Source organism: Pleuronectes platessa, chromosome 7, assembly GCF_947347685.1.
Source record: "Pleuronectes platessa chromosome 7, fPlePla1.1, whole genome shotgun sequence".
Taxonomy (NCBI): domain Eukaryota; kingdom Metazoa; phylum Chordata; class Actinopteri; order Pleuronectiformes; family Pleuronectidae; genus Pleuronectes; species Pleuronectes platessa.
The window spans coordinates 10,921,832-10,948,019 of NC_070632.1; the positions used below are offsets into that span (position 1 = coordinate 10,921,832).

Genomic DNA, 26,188 nt, shown 5'->3' on the forward strand with positions numbered 1-26,188 from the left:
AGTTAGGAAGCAGGATTGAAAACATAATATATCTACAAGAGGACACTGACTTTCTTGGGCACAGCAAGAAGGGACAAGATAGGCCCAGGTTTAGATGTTTGTCCAGCAGCTCCATGTGAAGACTCAGATTATAATGCTCCTTGTCGACAGCTTTGAATTTATTAGTTCTCAATCAGCTTGGTCTCACTCATGCATCCAGTATTGAGAATGAAAACTTCAGCTTAAACCAAGTTTCATGAAAAAAACTTGATTCCTCTTCCCTGCTAGACTTCCCAAACAATCGATACCTAAACTAAATGTAGACAGACATTGAAATTGAGGATCTAAGTTCTTGATTTTGGACGATTTCAACTCCAGGTCCCTTTAGTAGCTGTTGTGGAGCTTTCACTCGCATCACACGATCTTGGTCAGCAGATGGCGCTGTCACCTTATGTCCACTTTTAAGGTCCTCTTGTCCATGCTGGTTTGAAAAATGTGAAAAATGACCAAACTGTTCTGCTGGTGACAAACATGTATAATGAAGTAAGATGGACGTTGAGGTGAGATTGATTTATCGAACCTGTGAATCTCTCCATGACGAAACCAGATGAGAAGCTTAAAAAAAACTAAATGAAGTGACGTGTTCTTAAACAAAAGGAACCACCCTGCAGAACAATACCTTCAGGTATTTATTGTCCACTACTGCAGCAGCTGCCGCCTTTAAAGGCCAACGGTAGGTTTAGTACAAAAGGATCCTAGTGCAACTACAGTCATTTACAAGAGTCCAGGGGTCGGTGAAGTGCACAGTTGACAGTGGAGATGCTGCACAGTGGCTCAGATCTGAGAAGACTCCAGCCACAGGGAGGAGCTCTTCATTCGCGGCTGCTGAGAGTCCAGCTTCAGCAGCGCCATCACAGCGCCCTCTATCTTTGACATCCACACTTTCTGGAAAACACATGAAGTGGACATGATCGCCAGTTAGTTGCAGCAGTTTGGGTGGATTGATCAGATTATACTGAATATTTAACTTTACTGTGTAGATCTTTATTCTTTAGATGAGTTCAACTGTGCTGAATTTCACATTTAAACGGCAACAAGCCAGTGAAAATATGTGCATATGTAGTAATGTATGGAGATAAAACTGGAATATCCATTATGATAAAACCCATGTAGAGATTTTAACATTTTTAAACTCTAATGTCACTCAGTAGACTCCCCTAATGCAATCACCTTTTAATTCACAAGATCATGATTTTGAATCTGCAGCAAATTACACACTCTCATAAATGTCAGTCCCCTAAACATGTCAGACTTTTTTTCCTCCATTGAGAATCCAGGAATTATTTTCTCAAAAAGAATCAACGAAAATGTTAAAGTAGGTGAGAAACAATTCCTTGTTCGTTGTGTGGTTCTGTGTAGATGTGATCACAAAGCAGACATGTTTTTGTTTAATTAACACATTGTGCGACATGAGGGTATAAGAGAGAACAGAACCGCTCTCAGTGGACTGCAGCCTCACAGACTTCTCACTGGACTGATCTACCTTGGCAGATTCGGACGCCGCCTGCAGGATGAAGGCCCCGATGCACTGCTGGTAGCGGTTCTGGTGCATGATGATGAAGGAGTGAGGCAGCCCCGATGCTGTGAGGAACACACAGAAGAACAAGAACATCAAATAACATCAATGAACAGAGCACCATTGAGTTCGGCTCAAATCAAACTTATGAACTATCTGACCTGACATCAAATAGAGGCACAGAGGTGAATGTGTCACTATAAATATGTTGTTCTCTCTGTGTGCTCTAATTACTTGATGCATTTAGCTGATCGATGTTCTTGAGCTGGAGTCGGTCCAGTGAGACGGGCTGGTCCAGAATGGTGAAGGTGCATCCCTCCTTCAGCAGCTGATCCAGCTCCAGGTTCTGCGGCAGCCTCAGAGGATTCTGGTCCGGACCCATCAGCCTCTACACAGGAAGACGAGTGGAAGACATTACGGAAGCTGTTTCACTTCCACTGGACATCTGTCACGGGTCCAGAGGACAGTGAGGACAGCACCAGGGAGCCACGTACCTTCTTGTTTCTCTTTATCTTTGTGATGAGCAGGAACTCATCGAACAGGAACACGTAAACATCGACCGGCTTTGTGTTCTCTGCACAGGAACCAAACAGAGGACGAATCAGTGAGAGGAACAATGCAAATAATACAGCGGTCCAATATGCATTTGTAATATTTATTAACTAAAGCAAATCTGTGTAAATAGTCCTCTATGTCAATATGTGGAACGTTTGACCTGTAACCCTACGTCCACTTTTGGGGGACCCCTCGTTATAAAGAGTGTGTCTCCTGCTTCACTTCCCCTCTTTCTAATGAGCTCCATGAAATACTTTACATCTAAACCCCTGTGAGCCTCTCTGATAGTATGTGTATAAGTTTCCTCGATTGTTTAAAACTAAAGTGTTGTGGTTTTGATGTTTAAGTTGTGTAGGAGGATTTTGTTGTTTAGAAATCGGCTTAAAAACACATTCACGGTTTGGCCCTTTTGAGTCAAAACAATTCCCAACGCCGGCCTCGTGAGAATCCACCGGTCACAGGTCAAATGTGTGGGACTAGCGGCAGCTGAACAAACCTGTGAGCAGCACTTTCCCTTCATGCAGCAGACTCCTGTGAGAAATGAGATTCTCCAGCGTGACGGTCTTCAGGAGATGTTTCAGATTCTGAAAGAGAAGCAGCCGTTTAGATAAGAAGAAAACACATCTCACCTTCATCGTCTTATCTGCCCGCGAGAGGTATTGGAGGATGAAGCGTTGCCGCGGATCTGTCGGTTTTAATCTTTGCTCTGCAAACATGCACGAATATTACACAAACAGACCTCAGGGACGAAGGAGCGCTTGTCTCTCTCCCACACGGGCAGCCACACCAGGGCGTCCCGCAGCTGCTTCACCTTCTGGTAGTTATCCAGCCATTTCACCTTTCCCTCTAAATCACCTGGAAAACAGACAAGGACGCTTAAAACCCATATTCTTAATGACCTACCTTATTGTAATTAAGAATAAGTACATACTTTAGTCACATTAATGACACCTTTTATTCTAATGTTTATATTTAAACTGTTCTCTGCCGTGTGATAGCACGTCATGGTAAAACACTGTGTTTGCCTCTGTAGTGATGGTTACCTGGTTGCCAAACACAGGCGTGACGGTATCATGACAGATCACAGCTCACTCTGGTTTTACAGTAAATATCCCTCCACACCCAGAGGACGTTGGCCTGCACATGCTTCACGTCACTGCTGCAGCTCAGCCGCACCTTTTTTTTATAGGTAAGGTGAAACGCTTCAATTAAAGATTTGTGAAGCCGCGCTGGTCGGCTTCATCTGGGTTGTTTGTTCAATGCAATTTCCCACAGCCTGTCTGTCTAGTTAAAGAGTAAACAGCCCCAGCCGGTCTGCAGGAAGCGATGTGGTGAGTGCACCGTCAGGGCCGCTGGCAGAGGTTCAAGGCTGCGTGAGGCCTGTTTGCTCTAAAACACACGAGCTGCTCTGTTTGTGTTGACGGAGATAAACCGCCTCACATGCACTTAACATCATTCCTGCATCTTAATATGCTGACACACCGCCGGCACATTGTAGTCCCACTACTGAGCTGTGGGACTCCGCTGAGACACCTGACACCTGGAACACTTGTCATCAGCAGCTGACAAATATCTAAGTGCCGGTGGTGAGTCACACAATGCACACTCACGCTGTCGTTTAGATTCTGCTGATAGGGCAGAGCTGAAAGGCTCAGGGTGTAAAGGAATCGTTTAAAAAAGAAAAGAGTAAAAACAAAAACGATTGTTATAACAGTTAAGAGAAGGAAAGTTCCAGGTCGAGATATTTAAACAGACAAATTTAAACAACAACATTTTCACGAGGTATAAGAAGTGAGTGACTGTGTCGTGTACAGAACAAACCTGCTGCAGGACTTCTGATTTCAAAAAGGTTTGTTGCTATGAAACCAGATGTTTACCAAGTAACAAATGAACTGAGGAGAATTCTCAGACTATAAATAGCTGCCTTAGGCATAAAGATGAACATGGAAATTTGAACATATTAGAGGAAGGTAATTAGTAAAAAAAAAAAAAAAAAAATGGTCCCAGAGTAGAACCTTGTGGAACACCCTTTTTAACAATAGTCGGACTGAGAACCCTGAGAAACAACACAATGATGCCTGTCTGTCTATCTATCTATCTATCTGTTGTCTATCTATCTATCTATCTATCTATCTATCTATCTGTCCATCCGTCCATCCACCATCCGTGAAGATGTGTGTGTGTGTGCTGCTCACATATGGACGTGTCCACCTGCTCTGCTATCGCCTGCAGGCCTCTGGTCTCGTCCTCCGTCTCACACCTCTTCGCGATGTTCCGCAGCAGCAGTGGGTATCGGGTCAGCCTCTGCAGTGGCGCCACCAACAGGTCACGCAGCTGCAGCCGCCGGCACTGCTCGTTCCTCTCACACCACTAGAGAGAGAAAAGGGGGGGAGAAAGAAAGAAAGAAAAAAGAAAAGAGGAGAGGGTGAGAGGAGGGCTGCGAAAATTAGGGAGGTCAGAGGGGTGAGGGAGCTTGTCACGGTGTTTGTTGAAACAGAGGAGAGAGGGGGGGAGGATGGGCACAGAAAAGATTGTGAACAGAAATGATATCTAAGATCAAAACATAATAAAATTTTATTTATTTAAGGATAATGACATCAATAAAAGCTTATTGGAGTCAGGAGGCAGCAGAGTCCAGTCGGGTGTGAGCTGGAGCTACTTTACTCAGATTTTTCTGATCAACAGCTGTTGACGTGCACGAAGCTGAATGTTTCACAAGCTCCTCAAAAGAGTGGTGATACGAATCTGATCAGAAAGAAATAGGCTTTTCGGAGCGGCCGAGTCCGAGTCTGATTCGAGCTCTTGTTTGAGGATAAAGCTGCGTAAGGACTCCGAGGGCAGAGGTGGAGGAAGTGAACAAACATTTGACTTAAGTAAAGTAATAAAGACGCAGGAGTTTCTACATAACTAACTGAAGCATAACGTGATTATCAGTGATTATCAGTACTTCTGATAATCACATTTTATGACCAAGTAATACTGTAAAGCAGGTAATCGTTTTCCTTGCCTCTCACGACAGACGAGGTTACACAAGGGACAAATGCTCACATTCCTGTTTTGCTGAGCTGTGGTGACACTGAATTGGTTGTTTGCTGTTTAGGCTGCAACGTGGCTGAGTGTCCTCTCTCATAGTTGGCAGCGCGTTGTCGATTGGTACACGGTGTCCCTGCCACCGCTCTCACTCACTCACACACACACACACACACACACACATACACATACACATACACACACACAGACACACACACACACCCCCCAGTCAGCTGCCCTCCTGTACCTTCACGTAGGTCCCAAAGTCCTCTCGAGGCTTCAGACTGTCCAGATAAAGCAGAGCGGTGGAGTAGTTCAGGCAGTACGTCTGCAGACTGTGACATATGCCCTCCTGGAAAGCCTGTCAACAGAAAGCGCTGTTACAGTAGAGCTGTCCCTACAGGCCGCTGATAAACAGATCATTAAAGGGAAACCTGTGAATCATTTAACTTTGTGATGGAAAAAAAACATTATCATTATCTTCCAGAGATTTCTTTGGAACTCACTTTATTATTGACGGAACATTAAATCAAATCAAGAGTCTGACATTTAACAACTAGTCTGTATACTCCCCCCCTTTCCGTTTCTTGTTTGTTTTATACAAAAATTACACAAGAACTTCAGAACATTGCTGCAAAAGTTGGAGTAAGGATGGGTCGAGAAGGTACAGGTTGAATTTTGACCTGGATCTGAACACAGGTGCACATCTAGAATGATGTGAGATTGTTTGTTTTAAAATTTTCACCTAATTATTTATGGATCTTGATGAAAAAAAAACAGGATTTAGGAGTTACTATGAGTGTGTGAAATTCAGTGCTGATCCAAATTTAGATTGAGATATGTTTTTATTTACGGAGTTAGGGCGTTTTCATCTGCTGAACCGGAACAAACAGGAATGAGAACCTGTAACTATCACCAAAGCTCTAGCTGAGATAACATGCATTCAGCCAGAAGCAACAGTTTACATGCATCTTCCACAGAACTATGTCTAAATGAATATGACAGATTCTTTGCAGAATTCAAAAGGACAGTTGGCGGAGGTATGCACTCAACTGTCATTCTGGTTTTACCTGCTTTCTATAGTCAGGGTAGAAATAATACAAAACACAAACCAAATAAAAATGTGTGCATGATTAGGAAATATAGTAATTCTATCAATATTCCTAATTATTATTATTCGGCATTACAAAATGAATCTATTCACTTAAACGTGTGAGGTTTAATCTCTCTAGTTTCGCAATATTTGCACAACTCTCCAGCAAATATTTTGAGAGTTCAGGGAGAAATGCTTCCTTTGTCTGCTTGTTGTTTTTGTACAACTGTGTGAGTGTAGACTGGGATCAAAGAGTTTGTGTTGTGTGTGTGTGTGTTTGTGTGCGTGCACAGGTTGGTCACACTTGCCTTGCTCAGCAGCTCCAGCAGGGTGGACCCGCCACCCTTGGTAATCGCCAACGTGTCCTTTATGACGCGGAGGAGGTTGGTCAGGAAACCGAAGCTCACCTGCAGCCGGAAAAACACTCAGTGTCAAATGTCCGCGCGGAGCCATGAGACACTGTCCTCGCTCAGTTTCAACAGAATCACATTACACAAAAGAAAGAGAGGGAGGCGAGCAGACGGCCGAGCAGCGGCACAACACCATCACTGAATGAACCAGTTAATAAACCACAGCGCTCGTGCTTCTTATTGGGATCCAGTCTCACCAGGCAGAGCTCGTTGAGGTTTGCAAACAGTCCCCAGGTGTCGACGTCTGTCAGGGAGTTCCTCATCTGCAGGTTTGTGAGTGTAGCCGAAAACACCTGAAAGCAACAAGAGGAGTCAGACAGAGAGAATGGACTCACACTATCTACTGCATCCGATTTCTAATCCAGGGCCTTAAAGAAAAGAAAGAAACCTTTACTTTAAACTCGGTGACAGGAATTCAGTGAGAGCACGAAAAACACAAAGCATCAGGTGTTGGGTTTCATTTGGTTTGGGTCTATTTGCATGAGTGTGTTTGTTTGTGTGTGTGTGTGTGTTTGTGTGCTTTTAGAGTCACCTCTTTGAGCACCATGAGCTGATCCAGGAAGTAGACACACTCACTAGTGAAGAGCTCCCAAATGGCCTCTTCTCTCTTGGAGCCCTGAGGACACGAGGTGGTGTTCACCTGGGAAGACTGGTCCCGCAGGAACTCTGCCACAGTGAAGTCCTGCACACACAAACAAACGCACAGACACACACACAAACACACACACACAAACACACAGACACAAACACACGGACACGGACAGAAAGACAAATCACGGCGTCAGCAAGAAGACGAATAAATGAACAAACACGAAGGGGATCTGTATCTTCACATGTTCCTCAAACATCATGTACAGCATATTTGTATAACGGCTGTATCGTCTGTCACTGCAGAGCTCCATCCACCAGCCTGACACACATCTAACACATGTCACGGTTTGTTTACATACGAGCTCAGAGTCGACCGGGCGAGTTGCCGCCTCGAAATTCAGGTTTTTGCACAACGTTGCAGAAACAGCTTCGAGCTACAAACCTCAGTCCTGTTACTCGTGAGTCACTTGTTAAACACTGAACTCTATTTGGTTTGGGAATCTGGATCTGTTCAAACTTTGCTTGGATTAGAAGTCGCTGTGCAGAAAGAACCAACCTGATGATTTACAACACAGCACAGATGACAGTAATCATTTCTCACCTTATACTTCTGAGGCTCAGAGTTTCTCCAGTCTTGAATCTGTGCCGTGGAGAGATAATTCTCTATGTCTGACACCGTGCCTGTCTGCGACTTCCCTTTAGTCTGAAATGGGAAGCACAAGGAAAACAATGACAAAAGGAACATATTATCACATAAAGGTGTTGTTTTTTCTCTAAATCTAAACAAACAGATTTGGCTAAAGTTCTGCAATTCCAGTGTTTGCCAATTACAAAAGGGCCTGAAGGGACTAAGAGGAACCACATTAATCTGCTTGGAGAAGTGGGTCAGAGAACAATGTCCCGAACCAACCGCTCACTGAGAAAACAATCGGTTCAGACCACAAGCTTCACACAGGCAGCCGCACAACAACCAGCGGCAGACAAACAACACACGCACCGTGCTGCGCCTCGAGAACGGCCACTTCGACTTCTTTGTATCTGTGAAAGGCAAACATGAAATGCCGGTTATTAACATGTTCAGCAAATGGGATTAGAATCAAACAAACACATCAGCGTGTTGGGATAAAAAACTGTGAGGAAACAGTAATTACGGCTGATTAAACACACAGAACTGAGAACAAATAGTGTAGTGTGTTGCAGATGTGCCTTTGGGACATGATCTGTGGTTTGACACCACAATCAGAAACACTGATAATGTAAATTCATTCGCGTATTAAGACAAATTAAAAACTGGACACGGCTAAAATCTGTCATCCTCAGGCTGGAGCTGATTCCATTTATCTGACTCTCTTATTAATTTGTGGTCCCTGAACAAAAGTTTGATGTGTGATTTTTTTCGTTTGCAGGATGAACCCAAAACTACCCATCTGATTATCATGAAGTGCTGTGGAGGGTTGGAGGATACATGTTGATGTGGATCTGGGGTTTATTATTATTTTTCACAGAGATGAATTCATGGATCCTGATGAAAATATGATTTTGTGATTATGATGTGCAGGTTGATGCAGATCACCAAAATCTGGATCTAGTGACTTTAAATGTGGTTTCATAAGGGAACTATCAGGCTTATGCTGGATCATTCACATGCAGAATTTGGGTTTGCCAAGGATATCTTTTTTTATTCTTAAACTGTGAATGATAAAAGTTAATTATAGGGTAGGGTTTCTGTGAGGGATTTGATGTAACTGATTAACTACAGGCTTTAACAGATTAAGTATAAATATAATCAGTGAGCTCTCTAAAGCCTCTTTCCTCATAATGCAACGTTTGCTTCTAGGAACTGTTGAGGTGTTGAAATGTAACAAGCTATGTTCATTTCAGTTAATCGGGGAAGCCTCAATTAGAAACACAGGTCTCCTGCTGGAGCTGAAATGGTGGAATTCACAGTATGAGAAACAATATTAACAATATATATATATATATAAAATAATATATAATTTTACCAGAGAAGTTTACACCACTTAATATTCCTGCTGCTCCATTGGACACAAAGAGATCTCCGGGGGAAACATCCAATCCGGGCAAACTGACCACCACAGAACTCCGTCTCCTCTCCTGGAGCCTGAGGGAACAGAAGCCGACAGGTGAGCGTCTTCGTGCCGACGTGAAAACCGAAAGCGACGCTGAACATTCTACAACCAGCGACCGTGAGTCACTGTAACAAGCAGCGTTATTATTCTATTGTCCGTGTAATCCAGCACGAAGAGCACAGACTTAATGCGAGCCCACAGGAGATAACAGAATTCCTTTTGTCGTTTTAAATACCACTGACTACCATCTGCTTTGTGCGGCAAATTGGTGATTAACATGAGTCGGGGAATTCATAAAGGATAAGTGTTGTGTGTCTGGATTATGGGGGGGGGGGGGGGGGGTAGCTGCTGATTAATGGATCACCCTGTTTGTGTAGAAGGCGACCGTCAGTGTTAACCAGTTATAATCCTCTAAGTGTCCCTTTCATAGTTTTTTTCCGGCCTGCCATTTGACCTCAGGCAAAACTCAAACAGCCACTTTTCTCAAGTGCTCTGACTTAATCTCTTACAAATTCACTTCAGGGATTAAAGCTGTTGCAATCACAAATCAAGGACCCTTAATAAATAGAATTCAATCATGTGACGAAGCTGTGGCTGAGACGCAGTGTGCAGACCGATCCCCTGAATGAACGATTTGATACGAGAAAGGTTTTAACGCATGCAGTAACAATTAATCTGACAGACTGTGTGGTTAAGAATCGCTGTCAAAAATTTGCAGTAGTTTCACGTTGCATCAGTCGTCAGAAATAGGACGTGCGGCAACCGGACGAGCTGGTTTTGCCAAAAGTTAGGTTCACTTTCAGCCGGCTGACATTGATCGACAGCTTGTCAGTGACCCATGCAGTCACGCTGCGATGTCACGTCTAAAGTTTTCAGGGGCTTGACTTCAAAAAAGAAGAGTTTAGAGATAAGAGGACGAGAAAAAAAAAAAGAAGAAACGTTGACGGGAAACTTAACTAGATCCTTGTTATGTAAAAATCAGGTGGTGCATTGTAAGAACATCCTCATTTCTGGAGAACACTCTCTCCGGTTGATAAAGGTCGGGTCATAAAGGAAGTCTGACTTTACAGTTAATGTGTTTATGATGGTGATTCAACAAACTGGAGCAGAAGTACAAGCAGGAGGAACAATGCTGGCTCTGCTGAGTCACTGTCTACTAGTATATGTAAAATCGGCTCTGCTGGACTGAAAGGTCACCCTCTCCTCTCCTGGTACAGTAGCTGCACATTTCTGCTGCACGGTTGCACAAGCAGCAGGGGAGACAAACACATGTGAGGCCACATGGCTGCAGGGGCCAGGAGGAAACTTGGTCTGCAGCTGAACAGGAGAAACCAGGACTTTCCTCCAGGGAGCTTTTGTTGAGCTGCAGAGGCACCGACTGTTCACCGAGCTCCCTGACGGAGGCCGTGTTCCCCGACTGGTAAACTGATACAACCGCAAGTGGGTGCCGCAGTAAACAGTCAGCAGCACCTGGGCGCTGTAGAGAATGTGCAGCTGATGGGACAGTGAGCGAGGCACTCCTGTAAACCAGGTCAGTGCCTCCTTGCAGTTCACTCCGCGGCATCCTCACAATGACATCCTGTTGCTTTGTGGCCGCTCAGAAAGAGTCTCCTCTGTGTCAGCCTCTCTGCCACGCAGGGCACTTGGGAAAATAGGCGCTTTGTTCCCGCCCAAGACGAGAAATAATGATGCCCCACAACAAAACTGTCCCAACCAATGGCTCACGAGGCCCGGCCACTGTAAGAGGCGCAGTGCCAGTGTGTAATTACTGGGACAATAGCTGCCTAATTATCCAGTGAGGGGAAGAGCCCAGGCAGCCCATTAGCAGGGGTGTGGGTGGCAGTGAGAGAAAATCGCCTTAATGAGAGCCTGTCTAGTCCGTCCATAACCATGGGACTCTCAAAACTTAACCCACCAAGTTTATGCTCCATTAACAAAGGCATGAATGACAATGAATGCACAATGGGGCCCCTCAAACCAAAAGTTCCTGTCATCCCGAGTCGCAGGCCGCTCCTGAGGCTACGTCGTGATAAGTTACGGCTTTCGTTTCTGCGTCATTTTAAGTATTTTGCATACCTCCATAAAAAAAAAAAAAACGTGCCGGCGTGCAGCTTGTCGGTTACAGGGAATATTTACTACGTTCGTGTTATGCAAACATGTTCTCACACACAGGCAACATGCAAATCAGTCCGAGGTTCACCTACCGAGAACAGCAGTGGTCCTTCTCCTGCAAAAAAAACAAAAACAACTCAGCATCAGCCAGTGTAACACTTTACACTGTGCCCACATTACACACCAATACATCACTGTTCACTGGAAACACACAGAGAGATGATTCACTTACTTTAGTACAAATGAATCCTCTACTTCTATCCTTGAAAAGGGTGAAAAAAGTTTACAAAGCTTTAAAGGTTCAATGTGTAGAATTTAGTGACATCTACTCGTGAAGTTGCATTTTGCAGCTGAACACCCCTCACCTCCCCCTCCCCCCCCAAATATGAAAGAGAACCTGTGCCTTCAATTTCAGCCTGTTTCGATTGTCCAGTCTGGGCTACTGTAAAGAACATGGCGGCCTCCATAGAGAGGACCCCCTCCTGTTGTTAATATAAAGTATTTAAATATAAATGGCCCATTCTAGGATAAAGAAAACAACCAGTTGTACAATTTGGATGAAACCCACGAGTGAAAACATAACTAAGTTTATCTTATATTTCATTTCTGCCAATAGATCCCTTTCACCTAAATCTTACACGCTGAACCTTTAATTCGAGTGTGTGTCTCACTGTCCTCTCAGCAGTGAACAGGGGCCGCGGGGACCCCCTACCGACACCACTGTATCACTTTCAAACACATTCAAATCTCAATCAGTGTTTTAAGTGGCCGCTCGGATTCAAAAGCCTCTGATATCTGAGGAGAATGTCGGCACTCCATTGAGAATGTGCGCGCTTGAATACCGCCAGTTGATGAATAGATCTCTCCATTATCTTTCCCCATCGCTCACTGACCCCTCCATTATTGGGTGACTGCTGACTGCGGTGAATGGGGGCCCGAGGAGAGCACTTCCCAGGGCTCTCCAGGGCAGTGGGCTTGGCCAGAGCTGTCAGTGCATGTAACTGCTGATTCATTTGCTGTCAAAAGCTCGCATTGTGAGTGACCACCGCAGGAGGCAACGCAGAATGAGGCGGAGAGAAGGGTTTCTCTCCCAGGAAGGAATGTGTAACTATTTCATTTGCAGGCTTTGGGATAAAAAAAAAAATCCACACCAGTCCGCAGCACATGACTTGTGGTCTTCCTTGATGTTTGTGTGGCGATTAGGGGGAAACAAATGGTTTATGCTGGACAATGGTCTTATTTATTGTGTGGGCTTGCCTCAATTCAAATAACACTTTGCCCTGCAAGTATAAGCTCACCTGTTCCTCCCCATCTAGAAATCCAAAGGCTTTCTCCAGAGTAGGAAGAGCACTGTGACATTCCAGTCTCGCGGAGCTGCTACCATTGTCAAACGTCTTTGATCTATGTGATCTGGTTCTCTGTCGGCCTGAGGATGAAACGGGCTGGTGATCGCGACAGAGCTCGCCATCGGAGAGCGTCCCTGCCGCTAGAGGAGATTTGGCTCTGTGTGCTCTGGATAGCGTGCCGGCAGAGAGGGGCTCCTCCTCCGTGCTCCCCATCCTCACAGGGTCCCGAAAGTCCATCAGAGGACGCCGGGTGCTCCTCATCCTCCTCAAAGTGGGAGAGGTGGAGATGCGTGCGGGGGCCTGCCGGTCAAACTGGAACAAAGGTACCACCAAACTGTCAGTGTCCACCAGGGATGATTGTCTGAGCCTGGAGTGTGTCCGTGTGAGGTCAATGTGCATGATGACCGGGCTGCTGGTCTGGCTCTCCTTGTGCTCGAAGGGCCCACAGTCCGTTTGAGTCTGTGCGTTGGCGACACCTGGGCCCACGTCTTCATTCTCGGCCCAATTGATGTAACTCCAGTCCAGCGTCTTCTCCACGTCCTCGTCTTTGCCCTGCAGGATAACGTGCTTCAGCGTAGACATTGTAGCCTCACAGGCATGGTAGTGCAGCGGGGATCAGAAAACCTGGGATCTGACGGTCTGCTCTGGGTTCGCCTCCTCTGGGTTAAGGTCAGATGATAATCCTGTCGCATTCCAACACTCTTCACACCGTGCACTTCTCAAGCCTCTGGGAGAAAAAGAGCAGAAAATGCGTCAATACACACACAAAATAAAGCAGACCGGGCACAGACTTAGCTCCTAATCTTCTGAGAGGGGATTTGATCAGGGGTGTGCAGAACTATCAGAGCTTTAAACAAAAATAAGGTGCAATAATTCATGTGTCTGTGAAGGGTGGATTAGACTTGGTCCTGATGTACGGCGCAAATATCACAGTGAACAGTAAAATGTATGAAATGTGTTGCACAGTGTGAATCTAGGACACACAAAGAGGGAAAGGAGACAATGCACCTGACCACAGCTCCTATGTCCCAGACTAATCTCTGGTGTGTATATCCTCCTTCCTTATGGATTCGACTGCACACAACATACAGTGCCTTGCATAAGTATTCACCCCCTTTGGACTTTTCTACATTTTGTCATGGTATAACCACAGATTAAAATTTATTTCATCGTGAGTTCATGTAATGGACCAACACAAAATAGTGCATCATTTGGAAGTGGGGGGAAATATTACATGGATTTCACAATTATTTACAAATAAAAATCTGAAAAGTGTTGAGTGCATATGTATTCACCCCCTTTACTGTGAAACCCCTAACAAAGATCTGGTGCGACCAATTGCATTCACAAGTCACATTTGCAAGTCACATAATTAGTAAATAGGGTCCACCTGTCTGCAATTTAATCTCAGTATAAATACACCTGTTCTGTGACGGACTCAGAGTTTGTTGGAGATCATTACTGAACAAACAGCATCATGAAGACCAAGGAGCTCACCAAACAGGTCAGGGATAAAGTTGTGGAGAAATATGAAGCAGGGTTAGGTTATAAAAAAATATCCAGAGCTTTGAACATCTCTCTGAGCACCATAAAATCCATCATAAGAAAATGGAAAGAATATGGCACAACCGCAAACCTACCAAGAGGAGGCCGTCCACCCAAACTGAAGAGTCGGACAAGGAGAAAATTAATCAGAGAAGCAACCAGGAGGCCCATGGTTACTCTGGAGGAGTTGCAGAGATCCACAGCTGAGGTGGGAGAATCTGTCCACAGGACAACTATTAGTCGTCTACTCCACAAATCTGGCCTTTATGGAAGAGTGGCAAGAAGAAAGCCATTGTTGAAATCCATAAAAAATCCCGTTTGGAGTTTGCCAGAAGCCATGTGGGAGACACAGCAAACATGTGGAAGAAGGTGCTCTGGTCAGATGAGACCAAAATTGAACTTTTTGGCCTCAATGCAAAACGCTATGTGTGGCGAAAACCCAACACTGCCCATCACCCTGAGCACACCATCCCAACAGTGAAACATGGTGGTATAGCATCATGCTGTGGGGATGCTTCTCTTCAGCAGGTACAGGGAAACTGGTCAGAATAGAGGGAAAGATGGATGGAGCCAAATACAGGGAAATCCTTGAAGAAAATCTGATGCAGTCTGCAAAAGACTTGAGACTGGGGCGGAGGTTCATCTTCCAGCAGGACAATGACCCTAAACATACAGCCAGAGCTACAAAGGAATGGTTTGGATTAAAGAATGTTAATGTCTTAAAATGGCCCAGTCAAAGCCCAGACCTCAATCCAATAGAGAATCTATGGCAAGACTTGAAGATTGCGGTTCACAGACGGTCTCCATCCAATCTGACTGAGCTTCATCTTTTTTGCCAAGAAGAATGGACAAACCTTTCCATCTCTAGATGTGCAAAGCTGGTAGAGACATACCCCAAAAGACTTGCAGCTGTAATTGCAGTGAAAGGGGGTTCTACCAAGTATTGACACAGGGGGGTGAATACTTATGCACCCAACAGATGTCAACTTTTTTGTTCTCATTATTGTTTGTGTCACAATAAAATTTATTTTGCACCTCCAAAGTACTATGCATGTTTTGTTGATCAAACGGGAAAAAGTTTATTTAAGTCTATTTGAATTCCAGTTAGTAACAGTACATAATGGGAAAAAGTCCAAGGGGGGTGAATACTTATGCAAGGCACTGTATCTGCTATAATATGTCTTTACTCCTGTTTGCCCACCATGTAGGATTACTGCCATTGTTTAATCATGTCCACGAGGTAAGAAAATGTGGAAAAGAATAAAACACCACGTGTTCTCTAAATACATTTTAACGTGAGAAAGTCTGGTTTACTTACATCCACCGGAGCCACGCGACGACCTGACCGACTGGTGGAGGAGTGGAGCCGGGGAGAGAGAGAGAGGGAGAGAGAGAGAGAGAGACTCACACACGGACTCTCTCTCACACACACACACACACACTCACTCTCTATGTATAAAGAAGATCGCTGATCCAGAAGCAGAGGAGAGTCTTCGTCTTTTTCTTCTTTGGTTGTGTGTGAGAGAGAGAGAGAGAGAGAGAGACGCTCCGGCTTCTGGTGGCGACGGTTCAGGTCCGAGTGGAGGGAGAGGAGGAGGAGGAGGAGGGAGGGGAGCCGATCACACTGCTGGAGGAGGCGGTGGAGGAGGAGGAAAGGTGCGACTGTTCAGACTGACTACATGGAACATCAATGTCTCTCTCTCTCTCTCTCTCTCTCTCTCTCTCTCTCTCTCTCTCTCTCTCTCTCTCTCTCTCTCTCTCTCTCTCTCTCTCTCTCACACGCACAGTGCTGTCATAGGAGAAGAAAACAAAACACACCCCTCCCTAACGATTATAAATAGAATATATGAATATAGCCTAGTTATATATGGGAAATCTATGAATGAAGTTATGTGTTACTACATTGACTACACGTAAGCTACAGATGCTCAAAATGTGTCTCTATTTGAAACCAAATCATAACAATGTGTATTTAGACCTAAATATCAGCATCGTCGACAACAAGTTAAAACATAGTTTTACTTTTTTTTTTTTACTTTAACTTTCAACTATCTGGTTTATCTTGAAACACAGAGTTTTCTTTTTATGGATTAGAATTATATATTACATTTTTCTTTGTAATTTATTACCACTAAACAGTTGGTAGTGAACTGCAGCGTAGTCGGCCTGGTCAAAAAAAAAAAGTTCTCCTTTTTTAACTAATAAATCCCCTGTTGAGAAATACTCAAAAAGTTGTAAGTACTTGAGATCAGTAGTTGAATGAATGTACTTTGTAATTTTTAACCTCTGTATTGTCTTTAATGTGTATGTCAGGAAGTAACATGTATTTCTTTTACAAGGTAAAAATTACAGTGTATTTATAAGATGCAGTATCTATGGGTAATACTGTTCTTGAGGAAGGTTTTTGCCACAGAGGCCATTTTTAACTGACCCGAATGTGAAGTGTTCTTTAACTTCTTATTTTCTATTACAGATTTGTTTGCATCACAATGAGGATCACACTGTTTCAGCCTGTAACCGTGTTGACTTCCCAGACGGCGTGCCTTAGTTTGCATGTAAACGTTAGGTCCGTGTTGGCATACAAACATTTCAGTATCATTTGATGACGTTACAGCATAAAAAGGTCAGTGATAATCTCTGTCTCACCTGCAGACTGTGTGTATGGCCTGAAGAACCAGTCTTTGTAAGAGCTAACCTTTCATGGCCCACTTGTTTGTATATACCACACAGAAAACAGCAGCTGAGTTACCTGACACTTCACTAAGATGAACACTAGAGGGTGATATAGTTGAGATAACTGGATTGTCTGTGTGACATTTGCAGCAGATAATTAGCGACCTCTGGTGTATGAATGTAGGTAGTACACTAAAATATCCCACATGAGCATCGGCCACTGTTTTCCTGTCACTGCAGCTCATTCAGATAATTTACTGCTGATCAAAGATACTTTACTTCAGTAAAAGCACTATTACAACGATGTAATAGGATTTTACTTTCTTTAAAACTCAGTAAAAATACTCATTCTGTTCCCTGTGACTGATATTAGATCATTACTTTATAACTTCATCAATACTGACAAATCCAAGTTTATGCAACATTTTAATGTTTAGCAGGCGAAGGTGGAGCTACGTTTAACTACCTCACATACATGGTCTATATAATATTATGTACCTAAAAGGAACAGCACAATAATTTGTATTATTAAATGAAATAGATTGCATTTGTCTATTCAAATGAGGATCAGACTGTATTTTTCGACAACTTCATACTATTTTCTGCCAAAGTACTGAATGAAGGTATTTTTGTTACTTTCCACCTCTGGTGGCTGTGTATTTCAGGCCTGAAGATTTTGGTCTGAAAGGAACAAATGAACAAAGGAGAAAACAACAAGACTTGAGAATACATGTCAAAACAAAAGACTTTAAAACAGACAAATTACATCGTATGACAATCTTTGGCTTTTGTGCAAAGAGAAAAAGATACGTTTATTATTTTGTGTGTATTTTTGTTTGTCAGTCCTGCTCCTGTATCAGTGTGGAGGCCTGAGAAACAGATTCTCTCCGACCATGTGTCATTGTTTGATTTCCTGCCAAATGTTTGCACAACCCTACTTTTTTTCCGACGAAAATAAAAGAAACAATTTGAAAACATGTCAAGAGACTGTTTATGTGTGATTTATGATTACTGCAGTTGCATCGCCATCTAGTGTTCTCCTGGCTTGTGATTTTACTTTTAATGGATTTCACAGATTTTTACTATTTCTGAGCTGCTGCCTTACTTCACCTCTTGGAAACCAAGAAACTATTTAATGTTTTAATGACATAATTTATACCAACTGTATAATTGTGGAATGACCTGCAATAAAAGCTGTGATAGTGAAAAGAAGCAAAATTAAATATTGTTTTAGAAAATATTGTGTCATTTCATGATTCTATTTAGCCTATATTAGCTTATTTATTTAATACTGATCACTATGGGTCCACGCTGTCAATTATATAATGTTATCTGCTTGTCTACTCACACACAGACACACACACACACACACACACACACACACACACACACACACACACACACACACACACACACACACACACACACACACAAATGTATGTTTTGGTCCTTGCAGGTTTAAGACTCATAGTGCAATATTTAAATGGAGACAAGTTGGCGTCATTGGTTTAAAGGTTCAGTGTGTAGGATTTACACACTCTAGTGGTGACTTTTGCATTTTGTACTCACCTCTCACTGCCCATCAAAAGAGAACCTGTGGCAGCCTGTAGTTGTCAGAAAAACTCAAAAGGTGTTTAGTTTGTCCAGTTTGGACTACTGTAAGAAACATGGTGGTCCTAGAGGAACTGCTCCCGATGTAAATATAAAGTATTTAAATATAAAAGGTCCATTCTGGGAGAAAAAAACAACAATTTGTACATTTAGATGAAAAACAACAGTGAAAACATTACTGCCAATCGATCCCTTAGCTTAAAATCTTACCCTGGACCTTTAAGTGTATGGATTGGATTTAATCTTATAGTTTTAATCTAGTTTGATGCTCCTTAGCGACACTATAGTTAAACGTTCTCTGCATCCACAGGTACATCGGGATGTGCAGTTTACAGCGATGATATGAAGAGCAGCTCCTCCTCATCAGAGGCCCTGCGATCTGAATGAAACCAAAACATGTCAATGAGCAGAGTTGGCTCAGAGCTCTGACAGCAGCAGTCTCCTCCCCCTGAAGTGGATGTGAAGAGGAGCTCTCTCCCCCCCTCTCTCTCTCTCGGCTCTGCCTCACATACAGGAAGAAGTTAAACAAGTGTAAAGAAGAAGAAAACAGCAACAACCCAGAAACGCTTTTTTTTTTTTACGCGCACGTCTTCAGTTGTGTATTTATTTTCTTGATTTCTCTGCCTCCCTCGCCTCCTGTCTGGCGCCCTGGCTGAAATGCAGAAGAGGAAGAGGAGTTGGAGGTGAATGTGAGGAGGAGGCGCTGCTCTAACGCGTGTGGATTACTTTCAGACGAAGGCAGGAGCCACACTTTCACGCATGGAGAACCAGGGGGGATCTTCTTCGTAGTTTGCGCAAAAGTTCAAAGAAGAAACATGTCAGAGCACAGATCCAGTTTCCTTCACATCGGAGACATTGTGTCTCTTTACGCGGAAGGCTCGGTGAATGGCTTCATCAGCACGTTGGGGTATGTTCCTCCGTGCTTCTCCTCTTATTCTCACCTTTACCCCCCCCCCCCCCCCCCCACATGTGCTGTGTTTTAATGCCTTCGCTGCATCTGTGTCACTTTCCTGATCTTTGATCGGCCCCTGCGAGCCGATCGAGGAAGAGGTTCCCGTGTGGGACTTGTTGTGGCACAGGCCTGTCAACGCGTAATCGGTCGCTTCTCAGGAAATTCTTCACGTTTACGCAAACGCAACAGGAATGCAAAGCAGCGTGTTGCCCAGGTGGACGCTGCTAAATGTTACCGGAGCTCTGTGTGGCACCTGGTAGTCAAAGTAGGGACCCGGGGACCCACTTGAGGACACGAGAAGACTTCAAGGAGGCCCCTTTCAAAAAAACGTCTGGGAGATCCAATAATGAAGATCAAATGATATGCAGACGATATTCAACTAAATGTTTAGAGTAACTGAGACATTTACATACATTTACATTGTGCCTGTATGGGGGCTTAGTGACTTTAAAGGGCAGCACAATGTCTCCCCTTAAAATACTGTGATTATATTCATTTAATTTCTGTTCCTTTATTGTCACTGCTCAGGGTTCAACCAAATTAATTGTCCCAGTGGTGCAGACTGTAACGATAAATTAGATAAGGACAACAAAAACACAAGTGATAGATACAATAGTCAGCGAAAGAAAATCCTCCGTGTCTGTGCTGATTAACACGAGGATGAAGAATCTGAGGGGTCACCAGATAAGCAATTGGCTATTGTCTGTCAAGGATTTGCCTCTGGGGGAAACAACTAATATTTTGGGGCTTCCGGTGTAGACAGACAATATCCAGGCCAAGACTCCTTCCTTTGTATGTAGTTCAACGTTTAAAGGCTGTTTCACACAAAACACAAACAGTGATTCTTTTTGTAGGTGTTTCCGGTCCAAATTATATTTTGGGAGGATCTCTACTAACAGCCACCTTCATATGAATGCAGTTTAGTTAAAAAGCTGATAGCCGGTTTGTGTTCTGCCTATTTTGCTCTCTACACTTACTGTTTGTGTGTGTGGACGACCGAAGGCTGCTCAAACGTGACTGATCAAACTAGAAACAGACACCTGAAGGCTTCTGGCCCCCAAATGTTGCCCCGTGAAAAGAGATTCTGCATATTAAACTGTAGAATCTGTTAATAGAGATTAGCAGATAAGTGGTGGGTCAGGATAAAAAACCTATTAACTATTAACTAATCTAACTATTACATTTTTCAAACTTCTTTTTGTAAATAATAATTAATAATTAATTAAGTTAAAATATCTTTTTTGGGGGGTAATTTGCTCATAGGAATAAGTAGACACTGCTTTATTTTCAAGGTACATACTCATGTAATGTCGACCACTACTTTTCAATGTTTTTTTTTCTTTTATCTCTCAGCTGGCTTTTGTGTAGTTGTGATAGAAACTACTTTTCATTGGGTCATTCTCCTGCAGCATCACTATGGTTTGCTTGGCTGTATTTCCTCCTGTGCTGACCGGGTAAAGTGTCAGTGCAAGGTGAAATACCTTTCGTGGTTCCAGTTGCTCTCTGGCCCCTAAACCCACAGAACAAGTGTGGAAAGATCGACTGGCCCTGAGGAATGAGCCCTGCCCCTCCCACCTTCTCTCCCTTTTCCCTCGTTTTTCTGTTTCCTACTTTCGGTTGTTCCTGTTCCTGCCTTAAATTCCTCCAACAGGCAGAGCATGCACGTTTGGATGTAAACACCTCAGCTTTAAGGTCTTGTTCTGTGGAGGATCTAGAGAGTATTTGAGTAAATGGCAGATGTAGAATGTTTTACCTTCACTTACACAATGTTCCCCGACTCACTGTCTGCAGGACAACACACAGCCAAACTATTTTATGTGTCTAGAAAGCTCTGTGCCAATGACAACAGCACACCGGGGCAGACAACATTATAAAATCCCCCCAAAGCAATTGTTCACACCTCCTGTTTTTGTGAGGCAAAGAAGTGAAATTCTTATCAGCGTTGAATAACTCATGCAGTTTGACAGGGGCGCTGTGTATTTTATCAAGGGCTGAGCTCACCAAGGTCTAGAGAAATAAGTATCTAGAGCAAAGAGCTGCAGGAACCTCGGCCCTGGTGAGCACAATGTTGCCACGGCCGCACAAGGCTACCCAGGCTGTTTGCTCAGGAATATATTAATGAATCAGTGAGTTCCTTACACACCTTATACTGTAAACACACACAAACCGGATGATCTTATAAGGAACACAAAGGTCATGAGGTTGATTAAAATCCACAGGTGTCCTTGACCTTTTGGATATCGTGCTTTCCCATGTTTATGGTTGTCAAGAGGCTTTATTTTGGAGATCTGTGACATTTAATGTTTCTCAGTAATCAAGCGATTCATGGTGTTATCCAAGATTGGTTTGAATCACAAGCAACTGGACATTTGTTTTGTAGTTACGTCAAGATGTCATACTCCATACGTCATTTAGTATTTGAGGGTTTTCCCATGGAATAGCCTGTAGCTTTCTGCAGAAATGAAGTAATCGCAGGGTAATAAAGAGGAAGTGCATGACTGAGTCTGCTCGGTCAGCAGGTTGAAACATGCAGTGACAGAAAATGGTTGTAAAACCTTTTTAACTTTAGAGTCATTCTATGTAGTTGTTGTGCAACATATCAGAGTGTTTTTTTTTTCTGGTCGTCATCACACAATGTGGCCTTCTCTGTGTTGTTGTCTCAGTCCACATCACACAAGCTATGCAGCTATTATTAGCTCGTCTGTGTCCAGCCTGGTAGATTTATCTTTGGTTCATGTTTAACTCGGTTACACAGAAAACCTCTCCTGCTCGCTGAGTGTCAGCCACCGTCAAAGCCCCCGTGTTTGCAGGGTCAGCCCCTCTGCGGACCTAGGATGACTTATTAATGAGCTGGAGGGCCTTTTCCACGGGGCCTTCCTGTTTAGCCATGTAGCACATGATAATGTTTCCTGTTGGGCCCTATTGTTTCTCATTTAGATGTAACCCTGATACAGAGATAGAAGAAATAATACACACACACACACACACCGTGAATTGACACACTGATCAAGTGTCGTGGCCTAAAAAAAGGAAATGGCTCAGTTAATTTAAGCATGGCTGCTCTCTTTGAATGAATTTGAGGAATTGTGTGTTGCATTATGTTTCTCTTCGGTGGATGAATGGATGTGCTTGTGCATCTGTGCATGGGAATAAAGTCTGAGATCAGTCATACATGGTGCCTCAGAATCTGATTAGGTCTGTCTGAACGAAGACCAACAAACAGCACAGCCTAGACACTGATTTACCGACACAAGAAACCTTAAAGTTCAACCATTCAGATAAAATAAGACCTTTTTCACATCTACGAGGAAAATTAAGTAAAAGCAGATTCACTGCTCGAGCCCAGATCTGAATTTGTTCTCAGAAAGAGAAGCCAACTCTTTAATAATGAGCATGTTAAACATTTCCTCAGGGGAAATTCCATTACCCTTTGTATTTTCTGGTTTCACGCATTCAGTTCCACTGACTAATGGCCGACTGAATCCAGTGTTTCAAATGTTCCTTGTAGCGAATGGGATCAATTAGCTTGTGTTTACAAATACCAGCAGTGTTCACAATTGGCACCGTCCCTACTTTGAGTAATACCCCTAGTGTTTCTAAGTGGTATTACTGGGCGCAACATGACAAAAAGCCTGGTTCCTGCCCAAAGCAAGGAACAGCGAGGTGCAAAATCCCTATTTACACTAAACCCTTTTAAAAGGCAGGGAAGTGATAAGGCTGCGTTGTTGATGGAACATCAAAAATATCCGTCAAGTTTTCACTAGCCTAATCAGTCTATTTATCAGTGACTCATTCGCGGCGTGCAGAGAGAGACTACTTGTTTTCCATCTGTCCTTCTGTTCACCTTGTTTTCTTCCTCCTCAGACATCGAGAACTTTTTCTTTTCTTTTGCCGGGTAGAGTTTCAAACAGTCACTCCGCTGGTTCCATCTGCCTTTTCCAGTTTTGGGGGGAAAGCTACCGATAGCTGCCGAGGAAACAAAAGTGCCATCCTCTTCCTGTTTTGGTTAGACAGTGGCGGACGAAAATTTTGCCAAATTTTTTTCCATGAGATTTCTTACATTGGGGTGACTCTTGTAGGGAATCAATTCCAAAACAAATCGTGCAGCCGTCACAGAGTGCAATCAGAATCGACTTCATAATCACAAGTTAAAACAAAACAAACTGACAACTTGTGAACCACGGCAGTGACTCTAGATATCTGTCATCATCAGCTTTGCAGCTTTAACAGTCTGTGTAGATTTTAACTTGTGAATTGCAGAGACCTGCTGAGCCAGTGAAAAGTCTGTAGTGTGTAAAGCAGTCAGCAAAGAGCAAATACAAGTCTAGGATGTGGGTAACTAGGCCGTTATTCAGTGGATGACACCACTTCAAATTCCCTCTAATCAACCCTGCACAGAAACCACATGGTTTCCTCCAGAGGCCTTGAGGATCCTCCAGTGACCTAAACAATGGTGTTTCTAAACGCTTCATCTTACACGCAGACACTGTGCATTGTCATCTTGTTTGATTGTTACTCTTAATATATTTGACACAACAGAAAGTCGGATGTCATTTATCTAAATACAAACCACGAGACTCAGCAGACCTTCCCACCGCTGGCTCGGTAAACAGCGATCAGAGCAGCTTTAGATTAGATGAGCTCCAGAAAATGTTTAGAGCATCAGTCCAGACTCTGAGAGCTGTGTCACCAGCTGAGCTTTTCATCCTGCAGGTGCCAGGTGAACTGCCACTCAAGTGCGGTTTTGAGCCGTGGATTGAAATGAGTGGTTGTAGAATTCATGCATTTGCATTTGTATGCGGCACCATAATTGGACGACTGTTTGTGTCATGTAAATCTTTATTTTTCAGGGATAATAACTGGCAAGTGGAAAACATGGCGTATGAATTGCACCTAAACACTAAATCATACGTCCATGATCTTGTATCGCAATACAGCCGCAACCTGCTGCCATTTTTCATTCATCATTATTTTTGAAGTGTGGGAAAATTGCATATTAACCTCCGCCAAGAGATAATGTGTTTTCGTCTCTATTTGCTTATTTATTTGTTAGTTAGCAGGATTACACAGAAACTACCCTACCTAATTCCATGTAATGTTGTGGAGAGGTGAGCCATGACCCAAGGAGGAACCATCTCTGTGCGGATCAGCAGATCCAGGAGTGTTTTCTTCTTTTTCTTTAACTTTGAGAGATAGGACATTTTTCAGAAAAATAGTTTCTCAGAGAGTGAATCATGGATATTGAATAAAAAAATCTAAACTTTTATTGGATTAGAGGGTGATTCTTTACTCCTCTTGCTACAACTGTAATGTACTTAAGAAATGATGGTGAGTGAAATCTTGTATTTGTGTTTTTCTCTACAGGCTTGTCGATGACAGGTGTGTGGTTCAGCCTGATGCCGGAGACCTTGCAAACCCGCCTAAGAAATTTAGAGGTATGTATGATTTAGACTAGTCACACTGGTTCAGGGTTACACAAACACTCACTCACACACGCACGTACGCAAGCACGCACGCACGCACACACACCCTCATACAGACACAGGCACACAGACAGACACACACACACACACACACTGTCAAAGCTGACCAGATCCTTTGCTTGCATTGTTTTTAAACACAACATTGTGGTTTTCATGAAGCTTTAATAGGTTTAACTGGCTCTGCAGTCGCCCGGTGGGTAAACAACCACTAACCTCAAAAAGGCAGCTTCACCACATTAAGAACCTTGAGTGGAACTCAACCTGACTTACAGGGAGTGACTCCCTTGTGCCTGAATGCTTCTCGTCCTCTGCAGATTGCCTCTTCAAGGTGTGTCCCATGAACAGATACTCGGCCCAGAAGCAGTTCTGGAAGGCAAAACAAGGAAAACAAGGAAATAACAACACACAGGGAGATCTTTTCAAGAAGTTACAGGTACAACCCCCTTTTTTTTTAATCTCAGTCTGCATCTAGATTTCTTTGTTCTTGTGAATCCGAAAGCTCTAACAGATTTCTCTTGTATTACCCAGCATGCAGCAGAACTGGAACAGAAGCAGAACGAGTCAGAGAACAAGAAGCTGCTCGGAGAGGTTGTCAAATACAGTAATGTCATCCAGGTACAGATCTCTACTGCAATGTCACACTGGCTCCAGTCCACAGCTTTTTGTTTTGTTTATCTGTTTAACCAGGGTTACGTTACTGGGATCCAGTCTGATTACCCAGGCAGGTCTGTAAAAGTCTGAAAAATAGGACGTGTTGTCAGTGATCACTTGGCTCTTGTTCCAGGTGTTGAGTTGAGAAAAGAAACGTCATCCAAACTGCTGTTGGAAAAAACATGTTCAAACAGTTTATGAGGTTTGACTTTGAAAGCTGGTGTAATTCACCTCTCGTCTGATCAGTGGAGTCCTGTCATGTGCAGGGTGGTCGGACACACTTTTTTCAGACTGTCAGACTGAATGAAATTTGAAGTTACCTTGAGGTGATAAACAAACTTTTTATTTAAAAAGTGGATATCTTATTACTCTTGTAAAATGGTGGGAGGTATTTAAGTGCTTACGCAGCACTTACCTATAGATCACTAATTATTGAATATTAGCTATTTACTATTTGTTTATAGACTAACATTTAATTAAGTTTTAAAACT

General features: G+C 43.3%; 2 protein-coding genes across 2 annotated transcripts in view; one reads left to right on the plus strand and one right to left on the minus strand.

Annotated features, from left to right (window-relative positions):
* Positions 1–137: 137 nt before the first annotated feature.
* Positions 138–16,015, minus strand: plekhg7 (pleckstrin homology domain containing, family G (with RhoGef domain) member 7). The gene is made up of 17 exons (XM_053426979.1): positions 15,646–16,015; positions 12,735–13,509; positions 11,529–11,551; positions 9,238–9,356; positions 8,232–8,272; positions 7,836–7,937; positions 7,176–7,325; positions 6,841–6,936; positions 6,542–6,640; positions 5,388–5,501; positions 4,306–4,480; positions 2,850–2,965; positions 2,607–2,694; positions 2,050–2,129; positions 1,790–1,943; positions 1,523–1,620; positions 138–924 (listed from the first exon to the last, which is right to left on the minus strand). The coding sequence occupies exons 2-17, from the start codon at positions 13,362–13,364 to the stop codon at positions 814–816; spliced, it is 2,196 nt and encodes a 731-aa protein (XP_053282954.1). The 5' UTR covers positions 13,365–13,509; positions 15,646–16,015; the 3' UTR covers positions 138–813.
* A 3,039-nt stretch (positions 16,016–19,054) lies between these two features.
* itpr2 (inositol 1,4,5-trisphosphate receptor, type 2) overlaps positions 19,055–26,188 on the plus strand; it is a 56,417-nt gene continuing 49,283 nt past the window's right edge. The window contains exons 1-4 of the mRNA XM_053426980.1: positions 19,055–19,518; positions 24,928–24,998; positions 25,361–25,479; positions 25,575–25,661. Of these exons, the coding sequence (XP_053282955.1) occupies positions 19,427–19,518; positions 24,928–24,998; positions 25,361–25,479; positions 25,575–25,661 (369 nt within the window). The 5' untranslated portion in view covers positions 19,055–19,426. The remainder of the gene's footprint in view (positions 19,519–24,927; positions 24,999–25,360; positions 25,480–25,574; positions 25,662–26,188) is intronic.